Genomic DNA, 18,399 nt, shown 5'->3' with positions numbered 1-18,399 from the left:
TTGCAGTTCTTCAGTCTTCCAGCACCACCCTGTGCCTAAGGCGGATTGGAAGATTGTGGCCAGTACTTGCGCAATTTCCATCCTTATTTCCCTCAGCAACCTAAGATGCATCCCATTTGAACCTGATCATAGAATGGTTACAGCACAGAAGGAGGCCAATCGCCCTATCAAGCCTGTGCTAATAAAGGAAAGTATCCTGTCTGCCGCCTTAACCACCTTATCCACCTTTCCTGCTACCTTCAGAGTGACTTATCTATTTTTAAGTACAGTCAGCCTTTCTAGTACCTCCTCTTTATCAATTTTTATCCCATACAGTATCTCAACTACCTGCTCTTTTACCGTGGCTTTGGCCGTATCTTCTTTCTTGGTAAACTCTCACATTCCGTGCTTCTGCTAATAAAGGAAAGTATCCTGTCTGCTGCCTTAACCACCTTATCCACCTTTCCTGCTACCTTCAGGGATCTGTGGACATGCACTCCAAGGTCCCTCTGTTCATCTCATTTATTGTATATTCCCTTGCCTTGTTTGCCCTCACCAAATGTATTACCTCACACTTCTCTGGATTGAATTCCATTTGCCACTTTTCTGTCCACCTGACCAGTCCATTGATATCTTCCTGCAGTCTACAGTTTCCTTCCTCACTAGCGACCACACGGCCAATTTTTGTATCACCTGCAAACTTCTTAATCATGCCCCCTACATTTAAGTCTAAAAAAGCAAAGGACCTAATACTGAGCCCTGCAGAACCCCGCTGGAAACAGCCTTCCAGTCACGAAAACACCCGTCAACCATTACCCTTTGCTTCCTGCCACTGTCAATTTTGGTTCCAACTTACCACTTTCTCTTAGATCCCATGGGCTTTTACTTTTTTGACCAGTCTGCCATGTGGGACCTTGTCAAAAGCTTTGCTAAAATCCATGTACGCTACATCAAATGCACTATCCTCCTTGTTAACTCCTCAAAAAATTCAATCAAGTTAGTCAGACATGACCTTCCCTTAACAAATCCGTGCTGACTGTCCTTGATCCGTGCCTTTCTAAAATTATGCTATTGAGCCGTGTCTTTCTAAATTTATGCTATTTTTCCTATTATATCATACACTATCCTACAGCACTTATAGCTAACACTACTTTATTTAAACATCTCTTACAACAATTAATACTATTATAAGGTTAAACATTGAGAGTTACATTGATTGCTTGGTGCTTAAGAATATCACACTTTCTCAGCCTTACTGAGTATTATGAGCTATATTTATTAGTTTTTTGAGGACATAACTAGCAGGGTAGATAAAGCGGAACCAGTGGATGTGGTATATTTGAATTTTCAAAAGGCATTCGATAAGGTGCCACATAAAAGGTTGTTACACAAGGTAAGGGCTCATGGGGTTGGGGGTAATATATTAACATGGTTAAAGGACAGAAAGCAGAGAGTAGGGATAAACGGGTGATTTTCAGATTGGCAGGCTGTAACTAGTGGGGTGCCACAAGGATCAGTGCTTGGGCCTCAGCTTTTTACAATCTATATTAATGACTTAGATGAAGGGGCCGAGTGTAATGCATCCAAGTTTGCTGACGATACAAAGCTAGGTGGGAAAGTAATCTGTGAGGAGGATACAAAGAGTCTGCAAAGCGATATAGACAGGTTAAGTGAGTGGGCAAGAAGGTGGCAGATGGAGTATAATGTGGGGAAATGTGAGGTTATTCACTTTGGTGGGAAGAATAGAAAAACAGAATATTTTTAAAATGGTGAAAAACTATTAAATGTTGGTGTTCAGAGACATTTGGATGTCCTGGTACAAAAAACACAAAAAGTTAGCATGCAGGTACAGCAGGCAATTAGGAAAACAAATGGAATGTTGGCCATTATTGCAAGGGGGTTGGAGTGCAAGAGTAGGGAAGTCTTACTACAGTTGACAATTGTAAACAATTTTACAACACCAAGTTATAGTCCAGCAATTTTATTTTAAATTCACAAGCTTTCGGAGACTTCCTCCTTCCTCAGGTAAATGTTTAGGAAGGAGGAAGTCTCCGAAAGCTTGTGAATTTAAAATAAAATTGCTGGACTATAACTTGGTGTTGTAAAATTGTTTACAATTGTCAACCCCAGTCCATCACCGGCATCTCCACATCATTACTACAGTTGTACAGGGCTTTAGTGAGACCTCGACTGGAGTACAGTGTACAGTTTTGGTCTCCTTATCTAAGGAAGGATATACTTGCCTTAGAGGCGGTGCAACGAAGGTTCACTAGATTAATTCCTGGGATGAGAGGGTTTTCCTTTGAAGAGAGGTTAAGTAGAATGGGCCTGTACTCTCGAGTTCAGAAGAATGAGAGGTGAACTCATTGAAACATATAAGGTTCTGAGGGGGCTTGACGGGGTAGATGTTGAGAGATTGTTTCCCCTGGCTAGAGAGCATAATTGCAGGATAAGGGGTCGGCCATTCAAGACTGAGATGAGGAGGAGTTTCTTCACGCAGATGATTGTGAATCTTTGGAATGCGCTACCCAGAGGGCTGTGGATGCTGAGTCATTGAATACATTCAAGGCTGAGACGGATAGATTTTTGGACTCTAGGGGAATCAAAGGGAATCGGGCGGGAAAGTGGAATTGAGGCTGAAGATCATCCACGATTTGATTGAATGGCGGAGCAGGCTTGAGGGGACGTATGGCCTACTGTTCCTATTTCTTATGTTCTTATTCAACATACACGATTGCAATATGGTTTAGCAAGGTTAAGTTTACAGTTTATATTCAACATACCTGTGACAATTCAGTTTTCGGTTGTTCTTTGAATACAATAAGGGTAAATTGTGTGTGTGCGTGTGCGTGTGTGTCTGTGTCATTTTTCAGACACAGCACATCTTAGTGCAGTTTCCAAGTTTTTGTCCAATAATTGCGAGCTGTCCAATGACCTCATCAGTGTGAGTGATGAGAATGTTGACTCACAGAACGAGTCCTGTCAGACCCCGCCCCCCCCCCTCCAATTTCCCATCACCCCAACCCCCAATGGAGATGAATAAAGATGAAAAAATATATTGTCTTGATTTAAAAGGAAGACCATTTTCCAATTTCTCTCCCTGGGTTGGTTGTATCCAAGGTAATGGAAGCAAACTGCCAGGCCTCTTGTTTGTCATATCTTCCCTTGGACAATAATGTGAAATAGTGGAAGGATTCACAGGCTGACCAACCGTCTGACAGGCCGTGACGTGAACACTCCTTCTGCATAGCTGATCGTGGTTGGTCCTAAACGCCGGGTGGGTTTTCTGGGCTTCTACTACCTGTATGATGAGGGAGGAAGGGACCACCCACACCCACCAGATGTGAATGTGTCACTGGACGTCAACCCAGAAATGAGCTCCGGCCTCCGCTCGCCCAACCGTGACTCAGAGGTGAGAATGCCATCACTAAGGCAAAGGCTTACTCTTCTGGGCTTCTGAATATGAACTTATAAAGTCCCAGCTGAGCACTGCAAGGGGGAGAAAGGAGACGAATGGTATTTTTGTTAGGGTGCCACATTTAAAGACCTCACCACCCCTCCTGTACAGCTCTGGATGACCTGACCCATGAGATGTGCATTTCCAGCATTTTCTGTTTTATTTCCAGTACTTGAGTGGCTCAGTTTGAGGCATTGAATAGCTGAGCCAGACAGATTGGGACGGTCCCAAGCTCAATCCCTTGGGTGTGCTGAATTAGTTGCTAACAGCCAGATGACAGTAGAGATGCTACAATTGGTGGCAGCACCCCTGGGTTAGAGAGGGAAAACTGGCCCTGGTTCCTGCTCCTGATCACTATCCAGTGACCCCTGCTGGAAATAGGCATGTCTGATGAGGGTCCCATTGGGCTCAGCTGTGATGCGCCCTATGGTTGAATAGCCTGCTGATGATCACTATCTTGGCTCACAAATGAAAAATGCAACTGTCCCCCAACAAGTCTGCGTCTTCAGGAAAGGGAGACGATGGGGAGGAAATTTCCAGAATTTAAAACATTATTTTCTTTTTGTCTCTGCAGAACACTGAGAAGAATGAGAAGGAACAGTATCAACTTCTGTTACGAATGGTAGCTGCAGGGTTGGACAGAAAATCTAAGCAGCAACCCGTGGTTCCTGCATCCAGTGCAATACAACATGTGTTAGTATCAATCATTTTACCTGTTGCAGTAGATGATGTGTTGGAGAGGGCGTTCTGCCTCTTATTATACAATGGACTCTTTCAGTTACCCGGTCTCTCACCTTTTACCTTTTAATATATTTGTTAAGCTAAAGCCTGGAACGTACTGTCAGTGATGTTATGATAGGAACATTTAATTCACTTGTATCAAATTCCCCTATTGTAACAGAGGCATTAAGTCATTTAAGATTATTTAATGTGAGTGTGTTAGGCGTTTGTTCGATTATATTGTTGACTGTGATTTCTAACCTGGGTTTTTCTTGCGATGGGGGGGAGGTGTGGGGTGGTGGCATTTTGTTCCCTCCCCTTTTGTTAGAACTCCCTGTACCACACACCATCCAAACAGCGGGCAGCTTGTTGCCCAGCATGTGCCACTCACCAATACAAAGCTGCCAGCCTCTCGAGACCACGGCAGTGGCGATACATGTTTTTGTGGCTGCCGTTGGGCTCCATTTACCTCTTAATGGTAGGTTTACTTTTCCAGGACCAGTGGCACTAATAAATACCAGAGGAGAGAGGCACGCAGAAGTCATGGGTCTCTGTTTGAGCTCTGCTGTCCTGGGACCTTGCCTATGTTTAATATAAAAGCTCCTTATGAGGTGTGAGAGGGGACTGGGCGAGTCCAGCTTCATTAATCCTCCCTCCCCGCAGATACAGGTGGATGTAAAATGGTCGCTGGCTCAAATTTCGTCCTGGCTTCCATTTCATGCCTCCCTGCCCTTGTGTGAGTGAAAGGACAAGGACATAATCCAGTTCTGCCACCCCATAGTGTAGCGTGTTAGAGCTCCAGCACATTGTGCCCCAGCTTTCCCTTTTTTTATAAAGGTTTTTATTTTGTCTAATTTTCTCCCCATTTCCTTTTGAACGTGCTGGCTAAAGGCTGGGGTACAGTCCCACAGGAACACCGGCCCTCTGCTACCCCGTTCCCACTTGGACAGTGAGTGTTGGTGAACTATTTGGCTATGAAAGCCATCGTCGCCAAACAAGATCCTGCCCCCACCTGACATCCACGTGCACTTTACGACAGATCACTGGATAGAGATCTGAATCGGGAACTGTGGCTGATATTTTGCCAGCCCAGCTGTGCTGAGGCCAGTTGTAGCACCTATACTGACATCAGCTAACTCAGCATAGGACAGACCAGAACCTGAGACCTTTTTAGATCCATCTGTATCAAAGACAGAATGTCTGTATCAAAGACAGAATACATGTAGCAAATACTACACATTCCTCTGTAATTGTGGCTCGCAGCCAACTGGACTGGAGATGTGCAATGGCAGCCAATGGTGGTGGGTCATACAGTGCACCTCCTCCCCTTTCCATTGAAAAAAGCCCCTCACATCTGCTGGATGTCTCCCCATGTGTGGGGGCTCGTGTGAATGCTGTGTTAATGTACTTAATGATGGAAACCCTCTTAACTTCACTGCTGAGCTGTGTCTCTGAGTCTCTTTACAGCACTGGTGGAGTCCTGCCAATTGTATGGTGCAATACAACTCATTTGGTGAAATGAACACATCCAAAACTGTGTGGTATCAATTGCTAATGCAGTTCATAGCTTGAATACTTCAGTATGTGCAGAATCACTGAAACCTCAATTTGCTGCAATAAAATTCAGAATAACAGGTTGGGTAGGATGTCTTCTTAAATAATCCCCTTTGAGAGCCTGAGTAACACAAGGGATTAGACACTAGATAGTGATCAGAAACAGGACCCAAGTTCGAATCCAGCCCAGACTGATGGCATGAATGTTTCCTCTGTCTGGTTGTGAGGCTGTTGCATGCAGTGAGTTTTGTCCAGTTCCTGGTGGGAGTGGACCCACATTGAGGGTGCTGTTTGGAGCTGAGCTAAAATTATTGGGGCATTGAACTAAGACAAGAGTTTAATGCTGGCGTTACATGTTTTAAATTCCCCAGCACCAACACTTCTCATGTGAGTGCAAGATTCACCAAAAAAACCAGCTGAAAAAATAGAGAACGACCAGTAATCATTCTTAGCACATTTCAGACTTTCCCCTGCATGAGAGAATGTGGATTTTGGCACCATTAGATTTTGGTTTATGCTGCCATTAGGGGCTAAAAATAAACAATGAGGATAAAGGTGTGACAGAGGGATCAAAAAATGTGGAAGGGATGTAAGATGGATATACAAATGCAATGAAAGGGATGAAATTACAGGACATATTATAAAATAAACAAGCGTTAAAAGGAAGGAAAAAAACAACCAAAGGAAGGGATATATATTATGCTGAGACGCAATGGCTGGATAGGATCTTGTCACCTTTTGCTGAGTTAGCTTTACCTAGACAGGAGAGTCAGCAAAAGCAGCTGTTTGTCTCAGCTGGTCCTTTATCAGGAATCCTGTTGCCTGAAAATGTGTTGTTCCTGTAGCTTCTCTTTTTTTCGTGCTGTTCTCACCAACCCTCTTGAGTCAGTGCCTACCCAGTGGTGGTTAGGGTTTTGGTGCAAAGCACTGGGCAATTACAACTGTGGCAGTCTGTTGGGGGATTGTAGGAGGAATTGATTGCGATTTAGGTTTATGTGTATGGATTCTATTCCAATGGTTAATTTGGTTCTGGGATTGTCCTACATACATTAACTCAATTAAAACGATGGCCAGAGCTCAGCCATCAAACAAGTAAAGTGTCGCACTGGTAGAGATGCAACTTAACTCTTAGATGGGACTAGACACTGTTCAGTGTACTACAGATAACTGCTTTATTTCACTTCTTCAGCGAAGATAATGCAAGTGTGAACATACCCATCACAAATATAACTCTAAACTTGATTCCAAAGTTTCAGTTTTTGCTTAACATAAGATAACCCTGTTCAGTATTACAATAAACAACAGCTTAACATGACAGAATTCAGTTCCCAAGATTACAGTGCGTGCTTGGCAAAGTTAACTTCTGTAGTTTATAGGAATCATACACTTCCTGACTTAAGTAAGTAAGTTGGATGGCATTAGTACAATGATACACTTTGTGAGGAAGAATGCAGCATGTAGGAGGATTAGCAGAGTGGACAGTGAGGTGGCAGATGCAGTTCAATGCAGCAAAATGTGAAATAGACATTTTGGGGCAAAAGAACAGTGAAAGGAAATGCACCCTAAATGCTATGTTACTTCACAGAATGGAAGAGCAAAAATATTGAGGGCTGTATATATGTAGCTCTTTAAAGATGGGAGTGCAGGTACAAAAGACCATTTTTAAAAAAGGGAAATCTAGGATTCTGGATTTTAGGTAGAGGGGTTTTGAATATGAAAGCAAGAAAATGACATTGAATTTGTCCAAAATGTTGTTTAAGTTACTGATGAAGTATGCTTTATAGGAAGAATATTAGAGCCATGGTAGGAGCACAGTGAAGATTCGCTAGATTGATAGCAAGAATGAGAGGTTATCGTTACAAAAACAACTGAAATTTATATAGTGCCTCGAAGGTAGAAAAATACCCCAAGGTGGTTCACGGGTGTAAAGGGAAAACCTGGACACAGAGCCAAAGAAAGAGATATTTGGAGGGTGAGGTGGTAGGTTTTAAAGAGGGTCTTGAGGGAAGTTGAGGTTGAGGTGGAGGAGGTTGGGAGGACGTTTCAGAGCCGAGGACATAGGCGGTCAATGGTAAGGTGAAGGGAGACAGGATATACGAGTCCAGAGTCAAAAGAAAGGAGAGTTCGGGGTTGGGGGGGGGTGGGATTTGTAATGCTGGAGAAGGTTACACAGATAGCGAGTGGCAAGGTCACGGAGGGATTTAAACACTGATAAAAATGTTAAATTTTATTTTAAGTTGCAGGTGTGGAAGAAGAGACTGATGATAGATCTTTGAGAAACTCCTGAGGTGATGGTGCAGAATGAGAAGAGCAGCCATTGATGGAGATGCTCTGGCTATGATTGGATAGCTAAGAGGAAAGGGGTGAATGACCGTGTCAAAGAGAAGTTGAAGAGGGTGAGGAGGGATAATGCACCCCCGTCGCAGTCATAGAGGATGTCAGTTGTGACTTTGATTAGGGCCATTTCAGTGCTGTGGGAGAGGTGGCAACCTGATTGAAGAGATTCAAACAGAGAGTTGCTGGCGAGGTGGGCATGGATCTCAGAGTTGTGAAGAAAGGTTCAAAGAATTGGGAATTTTTCACAGTGCAATGGGGATTTAATAGAAGTTTTCAAAGGATGAAAGGTTTTGAGAGGATAAATAGTGAATAATTGTTTCCATAAATTGGTAACAAAGGGGGCATAGACTGAGGATTAGCACTAGAAGAGCAAAAGAAGGAGTTAGAAGAAACCGTTTCATACAGAGGTTTATTAGAACATGGAATACTTAATCGTACGTGTCTATTGAGGCAGACTCTAGAACATCATCTAAAAGGTAATTGGATAAGTATTTGAAAAGGATAAAATGTGAAAGGATATGGGGAAAGGGTAGGGAAACAAAATTATGAGTACACAGCCCCAGTTGAAGAGCCAGCAGCATTATAGGTGCAATGGGCTGAATGGCCTCCTCTGCTTTAATTTCTGATTCAACAAGCTCTATCATCAGGTAATAAATTAACTCATTTATTAAAACAGTTCAGTTTTTTCTGATGTGTTAATTTAGTCTGTGGGGTCTGAGATGTCTGCTGTCATCCTGATTTGTCTGCAGTTGTCTTCTATCCCTGACTTCCTGTTAATGCTTTGTATGTGCTTATTCTGTTGCCCTCATCCTATATTTCTACAAACTTGACCTATTGGGTGAAGTGTTCAATTATATACTACTATGCAGTTTGACACTATTGTAGACAGCTGTTAAACTGTGCCATCCTTAAAGCAAAAACTTATCAGTGCTAAAGCATACTTCAGGCAGTCTGACCAATCGATCACTTTTCGTCAAGGTTGAAATTTCAATTAAATCTCTCAAACATATCCATAAATTTTAACTGTCTGGCTAACTTTATCTATGCAGCATTCTCATATAATTATAAGTTAGCAAAGCACATGTCACTGTTGATAAAACTGCCCCAATATTGTTTGGCCATGACTGGAGAAGAAGAAAATTCTTCCTAGTTAAATATTTACCGTTTCACTCATCATTGTGTATAGGACTCAAGGTCAGTTCAGATACATACTTGCTTTGTATACCAATTTCATATAAAGAACTTGGATTTGCTACACCTTCAGGGAGAGTAGCAGAGACCGTGAAACAGAAAGCACCTTTGGGAAGCCAGCCTCCTTGCGTAGTATTGTGGCTACAGGAAACAGCAGTAAACAAACTTGACTTCAGCTCTAGGGAACAGAGGAGGTAAGGACATTTTAGTTTTAATTAAAGACTTGAGGACACTGCTTGGGCTCTGTTTCGCACATCCTTGAGGCAGTGTCCTAACACAATAAGTGTTTGGATCTGGACTTCTACAAAAAATAGTGCCAACCAAATTGATGCTGAGTTTTATTTTAGGTTAGTGCAGTCGGTTTGGAGGTGTGTGGCCCCATGCCTGTTCACCACAGGACGTTAATTGTTAGTGAGGGAGGTGCAATGTAGGATGGTAACATACGGTCAGTGTGGAAAAGGGGGTTTCGGGGGAAGTGCAACTCCTTTTTGTAAAAATGAAATCTGAAATAAAAACTGGAAATGCACAGCAAATCCATCGAAATCTGTGAAGTGAGAAAAGGCTGCCATTTTGGAAGTTATTTAATGGAACTGAACAAAACAAAAGGTGTGGGGAAGGGAAGGGAGGAAGTGAGATGACGGCTGAATGACCAAACAAGATTTATTGAATAGCTGAGAAGCAGTGAAAACCACTGAAGGAATTATAAAGGTGTGAAAAGGGGCTGAAAGTAGGTAACGAGAAAAACTATGGATTCTGGACTCTGAAATTAAAAATGTAAAATTTATGGATATGTTTGTGTACTTTAATTGAAATTCTAACCTTGATGAAAAGTTATCGATTGGTTCACAATGCTGGTAACACACAACAGACCTCCATCAGCAGCAAAGAGAAAAGACAGACTCCCCCCGCCAGAGCTGTATTTCCAACAAAGTGTATGCATCTGCAACTGCAACACAAACCTGCCATACATCCTCCACACCTCTCTCAGTAAATGGGAGAGGGATAGCAAAGATTGGAAGTTGCTAAAGAAAGAACTTGCATTTTTATAAATTTGATGCATTTTGGAAAGAAGATTGAGGAGAGACAATATAAACAAAATGGTACAATTTTAAAGGGGGTGCAGGAACAGAGACACCTGGGGGTGTATGTACACAAATCTTTGAAGGTGGCAGAACTAGTTGATAAGGCTGTTGAAAAAGCATATGAGATCCTTGGCATTATTATTAGACATGATGTGGAGATGCCGGTGATGGACTGGGGTTGACAATTGTAAACAATTTTACAACGCCAAGTTATAGTCCAGCAATTTTATTTTAAATTCACCTGAGGAAGGAGGTAGCCTCCGAAAGCTTGTGAATTTAAAATAAAATTGCTGGACTATAACTTGGTGTTGTAAAATTGTTTACAATTATTATTAGAGGCAGAGTACAAAAGCAAGGAGGTTGTGCTAAACCTTTATAAATCACTGGTTAGACCCCAGCTGGAGTATTATGTCCAATTCTGAGCACCATACTTTAGGAAGGATGTCGGCCTTGGAGGGGATGCAGAGGAGATTTACTAGAATGGTGCCAGGAATGAGGAAATTCAGTTATGTGGAGAGAGCATAAGAACATAAGAAATAGGAGCAGGAGTAGGCCATCCGTCCCCTCGAGCCTGCTCTGCCATTCAACAAGATCATGGCTGATCTTCTACCTCAGTTCCATTTTCCTGCACTATCCCCATATCCCTTGATGCCTTTAATATCTAGAAATCTATCGATCTCTGTTTTGAATGTACTCAATGACTGAGCCTCCACAGCCCTCTGGGGTAGAGAATTCCAAAGTTTCACCTCCCTCTGAGTGAAGAAATTTCTCCTCATCTCAGTCGTAAATGGCCTACCCTTTATTCTGAGACTGTGACCCCTGGTTCTAGATTCCCCAGCCAGGGGAAACATCCTCCCTGCATCTACCCTGTCGAGCCCTGAAAGAATTTTGTATGTTTCAATGAGATCACCTCTCATTCTTCTAAACTCTAGAGAATACAGGCCTGGTCTACTCAATCTCTCCTCATACGACAATCCCGCCATCCCAGGAATCAGTCTGGTGAACCTTTGTTGCACTCCCTCTATGGCAAGTACATCCTTTCTTAGGTAAGGAGACCAAAATTGTACACAATACTCCAGGTGGGGTCTCACCAAGGCCCTGTATAATTGCAGTAAGACATCTTTACTCCCGTACTCAAATCCTCTTGTAATAAAGGCCAACATACCATTTGCCTTCCTAATTGCTTGCTGCACCTGCATGTTAGCTTTCAGTGACTCATGCACAAGGACACCCAGGTCCCTTTGAACATCAACATTTCCCAATCTCTCACCATTTTAAAAAAAAAATACTCTGCATTTCTGTTTTTCCTACCAAAGTGGATAACTTCACATTTTTTCACGTTATATTCCATCTGCCATGATCTTGCTCACTCACTTAGTCTGTCTATATCCCCTTGAAGCCTCTTTGCATCCTCCTCACAACTCAAATTCCCACCTAGTTTTGTGTCATCAGCAAACTTGGAAATATTACATTTGGCAAAAAGAGACTGGGATTGTTCTCCTTAGAGCAAAGAAGGTTAAGGGGAGATTTAATAGAGGTGTTCAAAATGATGAGGGGTTTTAATAGAGCAAATAGAGAGAAACTGTTTCCACTGGCAAGAGGGTCAGTAACCAGAGGGGATGGATTTAAGATAATTGGCCGGGGAGTGGGAATAATTGGATAACTCTTGCAAAAAGCCAGCACAGGCACGATGGGCTGAATGGCCTCCTACTGGGCTGTATCCTTCTACGATACAGCACCTTTCACAGGACATCCCAAAGTGCTTCACAGCCAATTAAGTACTTTTCAAGTATAGTCATTGTTTTAATGTAGGGAAATGCAGCAGGTCAGTTTGAACACAGGAAGGTGCCTCAAACAGCAGTGAGATAAATGACTAGCTTTCTGTTTTTAGTGGTGTTGGTTGAGGGATAAATATTGACCAAGAGAACTCCCCTGCTCTTCAAATAATGCCATGTGATCTGTTACATCCATCTCAGAGGACAGACAGGGCCCCGGTTTAATGTCTCATCTGAAAGACAGCACCTCCGACAGTGTAGCATTCCCTTTGTACTACAGTGAAGTGCTTTAACTGAGTCAAGCCTGACATAAAATTAATGTTCAGACCAACGGGCTGCAGAGTACTCAGGAGAAGGATTTATTTTCCTGCCCTTTTAATGTCTTTTTATATTGTCACCCTTCTTCCACTACTCTTCACCTCTTTCCAACCTTTTAATAAAATCTGCATGGGTATTCTCCCATTATATATCTCACTTCCTCTCCCCTCCCCCCCTCCCTCCCCCCCCCTCAACCATCTGTTTTGTGCAATTCCATTTTTTCTTCCACTTTTGATGAAGAAACAATACCTGAAACAATTTCAGATGCTGCAGGACCTGCTGTGCTTTTTCCAGCATTCTCTGTTTTTATTTTAGGCCTGATTTGCTCTGTCACGATAAAGAAGGGCAGCTTTTTATTTGGGAACTAAGAACTGATCGTAAGAGCTCTCCTAACTATTCCTCCATTATTATCATTTTTGTGCGAAATTGCCATGCTCCTCATAGGTTTCATACTGTCTTTGCTGTTTGCAGCTCTGCCAGTCCCAGCCAGTGCTGTCGTATAAAGGCCGGATCTAAGGATAGACTCGGTAGCTTTGAAAACAGTCCAATAGCACTGCCACCGCTAAAACTCGGTAAGGTCAGCTGTTTCACCAACTTTCACTGAGCAATTTATCATTGTTTATTTGGGAAAATGTTAACAAGTTGTTCAGTGCTTATTAATGTGGAATACTGTGTGTATATGCTTGTGTATAAGACAAGAAATGGAGGTCATTGCTTGGGGGTTAAAAGTCAGAGGGTTTATCTTCTTCGTGAAACATTACAGTGGAGGGTACTGTAACTCAATCAATGTAGTCACCAGTTTTCAACTCCACTCCCTTCTGTTCTGCACTCCAGATTTTGTCCTTGTACTAACAATTTGCATTTATATAGCACCTTTTAATGTGGAAAAACGTCCCAAGGTGTAATCCAGCCCAGAGTTGTATCTGGAAAGAGGAATTTGAGCTGTACAGTACTAGGGTGCAGTAATGGTGTGTAGGAGGAATTTGAGCTGAGGAATTAAAAGAACCACAATATTAAATGGTATCGGCTAAATGTGATTTTTGTTTTTTTTATGGTTTAGAATCATAGAATGGTTACAGCACAGAAGGTGGCCATTCGGCCCATCGAGCCCATGCCATCTCTTTGTAAGAGCAATCCAGTTAGTCCCATTGCCCCACTCTCTCTTCCCGTAGCCCTGCAAATTTCTTCCCTTCAATTATTAATAGTGTCAATAAACTAAATAGGTCTGGCAACAGCACTATAGCTGACGGTAATCACACAGCAGTGAGATCAACGGGGAAGTCTAGCAAGACTGTTATTTTTAAATCAAAAGCAAAATACTGCAGATGCTGGAAATCTGAAATAAAGACAGAAAATGCTGGAAATGCTCAGCAAGTCAGGCAGCATCTGTGGAGAAACAAACTGAGTTAATGGGCTTGATTTTCAAAGTAAAAAAACGGGTGGGTTGGGGGCGGGGGGCATTAAAAATTGTCACCGTTTCAGACCTGCCTTTCATGGGGGCGGGACGAGGGGCAGGCAGCCAACCCGCTCCCAGGAAATGGGTCGGGCCTTAAAACCTTTCAAGGAGACTTCAGGCCTCCATTTTAAACTAATTCCCCATTTCAACCCGGGGGGGCCGGGACTCCCGGGCCTTCTGTTTTACGCTTCGAAAAAGGAGGCGAGAAGGCCCGAGACTATAGGTAAGTGCCTAGAAAGGCACAACTTGTGGGCCCGGAGGCACAGGAGTGCTTCCCCCAGACCCAACAAGCCTACCTGCACCGACCACTGCTCCCCCCTCCCCTTCCCCCCCCAGCCCCGATCGCGGGCCCTCCTCGCCCTCACCTTCCACCCCACCAGCTCCAAATTCAATGCATCATCCTCTGCCATTTCCACCACCTCCAGCGCGATCCCACCACCAAACGCATCTTCCCCTCCCCTCCCCTTTCAACATTCCGAAGGGACCACTCCCTCCGCGATACCCTGGTCCACTCTTCCATCACCCCCAACACCCGCTCTCCTCCCCACGGCACCTTCCCGTGCGAGCGCAGGAGATGCAACACCTGCCCTTTCACCTCGTCCCTTCCCACCGTCCAGGGCCCCAAACACTCCTTCCAGGTGAAACAGCGATTTACTTGTACTTCTTTCAATTTACTATACTGTATTCACTGCTCACAGTGCGGTCTCCTCTACATTGGGGAGATCAAACGGAGATTGGGTGATCGCTTTGCTGAACACCTCCGTTCTGTCCGCGAATTTGACCCTGACCTGCCGGTCACTTGCCATTTTAATTCCCGTCCCACTCCCACTCTGACCTCGGCCTCTTACACTGTGCTAATGAAGCTCAACGTAAGCTCGAGGAACAACACCTCATCTCTCGTTTAGGCACTTTACAACCTTCCAGACTCAACACTGATTTCAATAATTTCAGATCAGAACCACTGCTCCCATTTTTTTTGGACAGCAGGTGCTGGTAATGGTTCTGATGTTGCCATTTTAGCATCTCCTCTGGACCCATCTTTTGTTCCTTTACTTGACCCATTACCACCCTCCTTTCCTTGCACCGTCATCCATTTTCTCATTTAATCATCCTTGCCCTCCACCCTAACACAGACCTTCCCTTTTGTTTTTTCCTTCCCTCACCATTTTGCCTGGCTGTTGCTTAAAAAGTGTTAAATCTTTACCTCCTTCCAGTTCTGACGAAAGGTCGTCGACCTGAAACGTTAACTCTGTTTCTTTCTCCACACATGCTGCCTGACTTGCTGAGTATTTCCAGCGTTTTCTGTTTTTATGTTATTTTTAAATGGTAGTTTATGCGAGGCGGGGTGGGGGGTGGGGGGGGTGGGGGTGGGGGTGGGGGAAGGATGTTAAAATGTGAAAAAAAATGGCAGGAAAAGACCAGCTGCTCAATCAAACCTGTGCCATCACAGCAAGATGTAACACTCACCATCACCCCATTCCATCCTCCTCACAATCTCCTGGGAGAGGCAAAAAAACGGGGGGAAAACTTTGGCCAATTTAAAAAAAGGAAACTTTTGAGAAATTCCTGTCCAACACCTGGAAGGTGATCAGGCAAGCTGCAGAAGATCACAATGACTGGTGACACCAATGACCAACCCCTGGAAGGTGATCAGGCAAGCTGCAGAAGATCACAATGACTGGTGACACCAATGACCAACCCCTGGAAGGTGATCAGGCAAGCTGCAGAAGATCACAATGACTGGTGACACCAATGACCAACCCCTGGAAGGTGATCAGGCAAGCTGCAGAAGATCACAATGACTGGTGACACCAATGACCAACCCCTGGAAGGTGATCAGGCAAGCTGCAGAAGATCACAATGACTGGTGACACCAATGACCAACCCCTGGAAGGTGATCAGGCAAGCTGCAGAAGATCACAATGACTGGTGACACCAATGACCAACCCCTGGAAGGTGATCAGGCAAGCTGCAGATGAGCACAATGACTGGTGACACCAATGACCAACCTACCTTCTAGAAGTACAGATCATCCAGCTCCCTTTTGGGAACTTGCAGTGAATCCGCACTCACTGCACAACCTGACAACTTATTCCAGAGGTCAACATCACTCTGCGAAAAGAATTAAAGTTAGTTCTATGCTTTTTAAATTTTATATCTATGTCCCTGGTCCTCTATAATCAACTTAGCTCAAATAGCCTATCCACATGGACTGTGTCTGAACCATTCGTTATTTTAAAGGCCTCAATCACTTTTCCTTGAAACATAGAAAATAGGAGCAGGTGTAGGTCTTTCGGCCCCTGGAGCCTGCTCCACCATTCAATATGATCATGGCTGATCCTCTATCTCAATACCATATTCCCGCTCTCTCCCCATACCCCTTGATGTCTTCTGTGTCTAGAAATCTATCTAGCTCCTTCTTAAATATATTCAGTGACTTGGCCTCCACAGCCTTCTGTGGTAGAGAATTCCACAGGTTCCCCACCCTCTGAGTGAAGACATTTCTCCTCATCTCAGTCCTAAATGTCCTACCCCATATCCTGAGACTACACTTTTCAAAGTAAAAAGCCCCAGCTCTCTAAGCCTGTCCTGATAACTAAGGGCCTTTAAACTAGATATCAATCTAAAGACCCTTCTCTGAATCTTTTCCAGGGATGTTGATCAACAACAACAATAGAGAATGTGTAAAACTCCTCTAAAGGTATAATGTGGAGTATCCAGGATGAAGTAGTTAAGTTGAAACCTCCTCTGCATCTTCCATCTTCTAAGCTTGAGCCCATGTTCCCTGGTTATACAGTTTGTGGCAATTTCAAACATTTATTGGGGTTCAATTTATCTATTCCTAAGCGTCATAAACTCACCAAGTGTGCTTCAACAGCATCTCAAGTCCCACAATCTCTTACCACCAAGAAGGCTAAGTGCAGCAAGTTCCCCTCCAAGACACGCACCATCCTGGTTTGGACATATGTCTCCATTCCCTCATCATCAATGGGTCAAAATCCTTAAATTCCCTAGCTATCACCTTCATGGAGCACCATCAGTGCAAGCACTGCAGTGGTTCAAGAAGAAAGCCCACCGTTACTTCCTCAGGTCATCAAGGGATGTGTAATATATACCACCTTCCCAGCGACGCCCATATTCAAAGAACAAATTTTTTAAAAACCTCTCCTGAGCCTTCTCTTGTGCCAGTCTCTCCTCATAGTTCAGGTGCCTTTTACTAGGTATCAGGTTTGTTTATCCTTTAGCACTGATTCCAATGCTTGAATATCCTCCTTATAGCAATATTCCAGCTGTGACCATACCAGTCCCATGTACAGATTCATTATCACCACCTGGGATTTGTGCTCTATCCCTCTGGGTACACAATCCCAGATCCAGTTAGCTTTCTTTACTGCTACTGCCCTCTGCGCTGCTGGTTCCAGTGAGCTATCCACCAGTACCCCAAGATCCCTCTCTTGTGTGGTGAGCCTTGTTGCCCGGGCCATTTAGTTTATATTCCCACCAGTTATTTCCCTTTCCTTGTCATTTGCCACTCATCAGCTCATCTTCCCAACCTGTCCAGATTACCCATTGTACTTGGTTTGCCTGTTCCTTATTGTTTGAAATCCCCCCCATCAATTGGTACAATCTGATAAATTAGACAGCTTTGTTTCTGCCCCCAGCTCCAAATCATTAATAAAACCATAGACATTCACAGCACAGAAGGAGGCCATTCAGCCCATCGTATCTACACCGTCTGGTTACCAAAACTTTCTCTGTAGCCCTGCATTTCCTATACTTTGAATGTTATCCATTTTCCCTTAATCGATGCAACGTTCTCTATCTCAAACACACCCTGTGGCAGAGCATTCCATATACTGTAAAGTCGTCCCAGCACTAATCACGTGGTACCTCGCTAGTGGTCCCTTGCTGCAAAGGCCCCTCCATCCGTAACCACCCTTTACTTTCTCTGGTGTCGTCAATTTTCTAACTGCTCCTGAAACAGCTCTTTTTGAGGCTGTAAAGTCCATGTTTCTCCAGCCTTTCCTCATAACCCAATCCTCAGCTGCTAGCCTTGTGACTCTTCTCCGACTTATATTCATCTGAATTTTGCTATGCAGTTGAACATTCTATTGACTTTGTTGATTTCTGCTCTACTTGTAGAATCATAAAGGTTACTGCACGAGAGGAGGCCATTCAGCCCATCGAGTCTGCGCTGGCTCTATGCAAGAACAATCCAGCTGGTCCCACTCCCCCGTCCTATCTCTGTAGCCCTGCAAATTTTTTCCTTTCAAGTACTTGTCCAGTTCCCTTTTGATTGAATCTGCCTCCACCACCCCCTCGGGCAGTGCATTCCAGATCCTAACCAATCACTGTTTAAAAAAAGAAGTTTTTCCTCCTATCACACTTGGTTCTTTTGCCAATCACTTTAAATCTATGTCCTCTGGTTCTCGACCCTTCCGCCAATGGGAATTCTCTCTATCTCCTCTGTCTAGACCCTTCATGATTTTGAATACCTCGATCAAATCTCCTCACAATCGTCTCTGTTCC

The 18,399-nt window shown here is 43.7% G+C and overlaps 1 protein-coding gene across 2 annotated transcripts in view; it reads left to right on the top strand.

The window, feature by feature from the left end:
• LOC137323970 (sentrin-specific protease 2-like) overlaps positions 1–18,399 on the top strand; it is a 68,424-nt gene that overhangs the window by 25,314 nt on the left and 24,711 nt on the right. For both annotated transcript variants that reach the window (XM_067988131.1, XM_067988132.1), the window contains 2 exons: positions 4,011–4,129; positions 12,885–12,985. In XM_067988131.1, the coding sequence (XP_067844232.1) occupies positions 4,011–4,129; positions 12,885–12,985 (220 nt within the window). The remainder of the gene's footprint in view (positions 1–4,010; positions 4,130–12,884; positions 12,986–18,399) is intronic.

This window comes from Heptranchias perlo, chromosome 7 (genome assembly GCF_035084215.1).
Source record: "Heptranchias perlo isolate sHepPer1 chromosome 7, sHepPer1.hap1, whole genome shotgun sequence".
Taxonomy (NCBI): domain Eukaryota; kingdom Metazoa; phylum Chordata; class Chondrichthyes; order Hexanchiformes; family Hexanchidae; genus Heptranchias; species Heptranchias perlo.
Note: the sequence above shows the minus strand (reverse complement) of the source record. Positions and strands in the feature narration are given on the sequence as shown.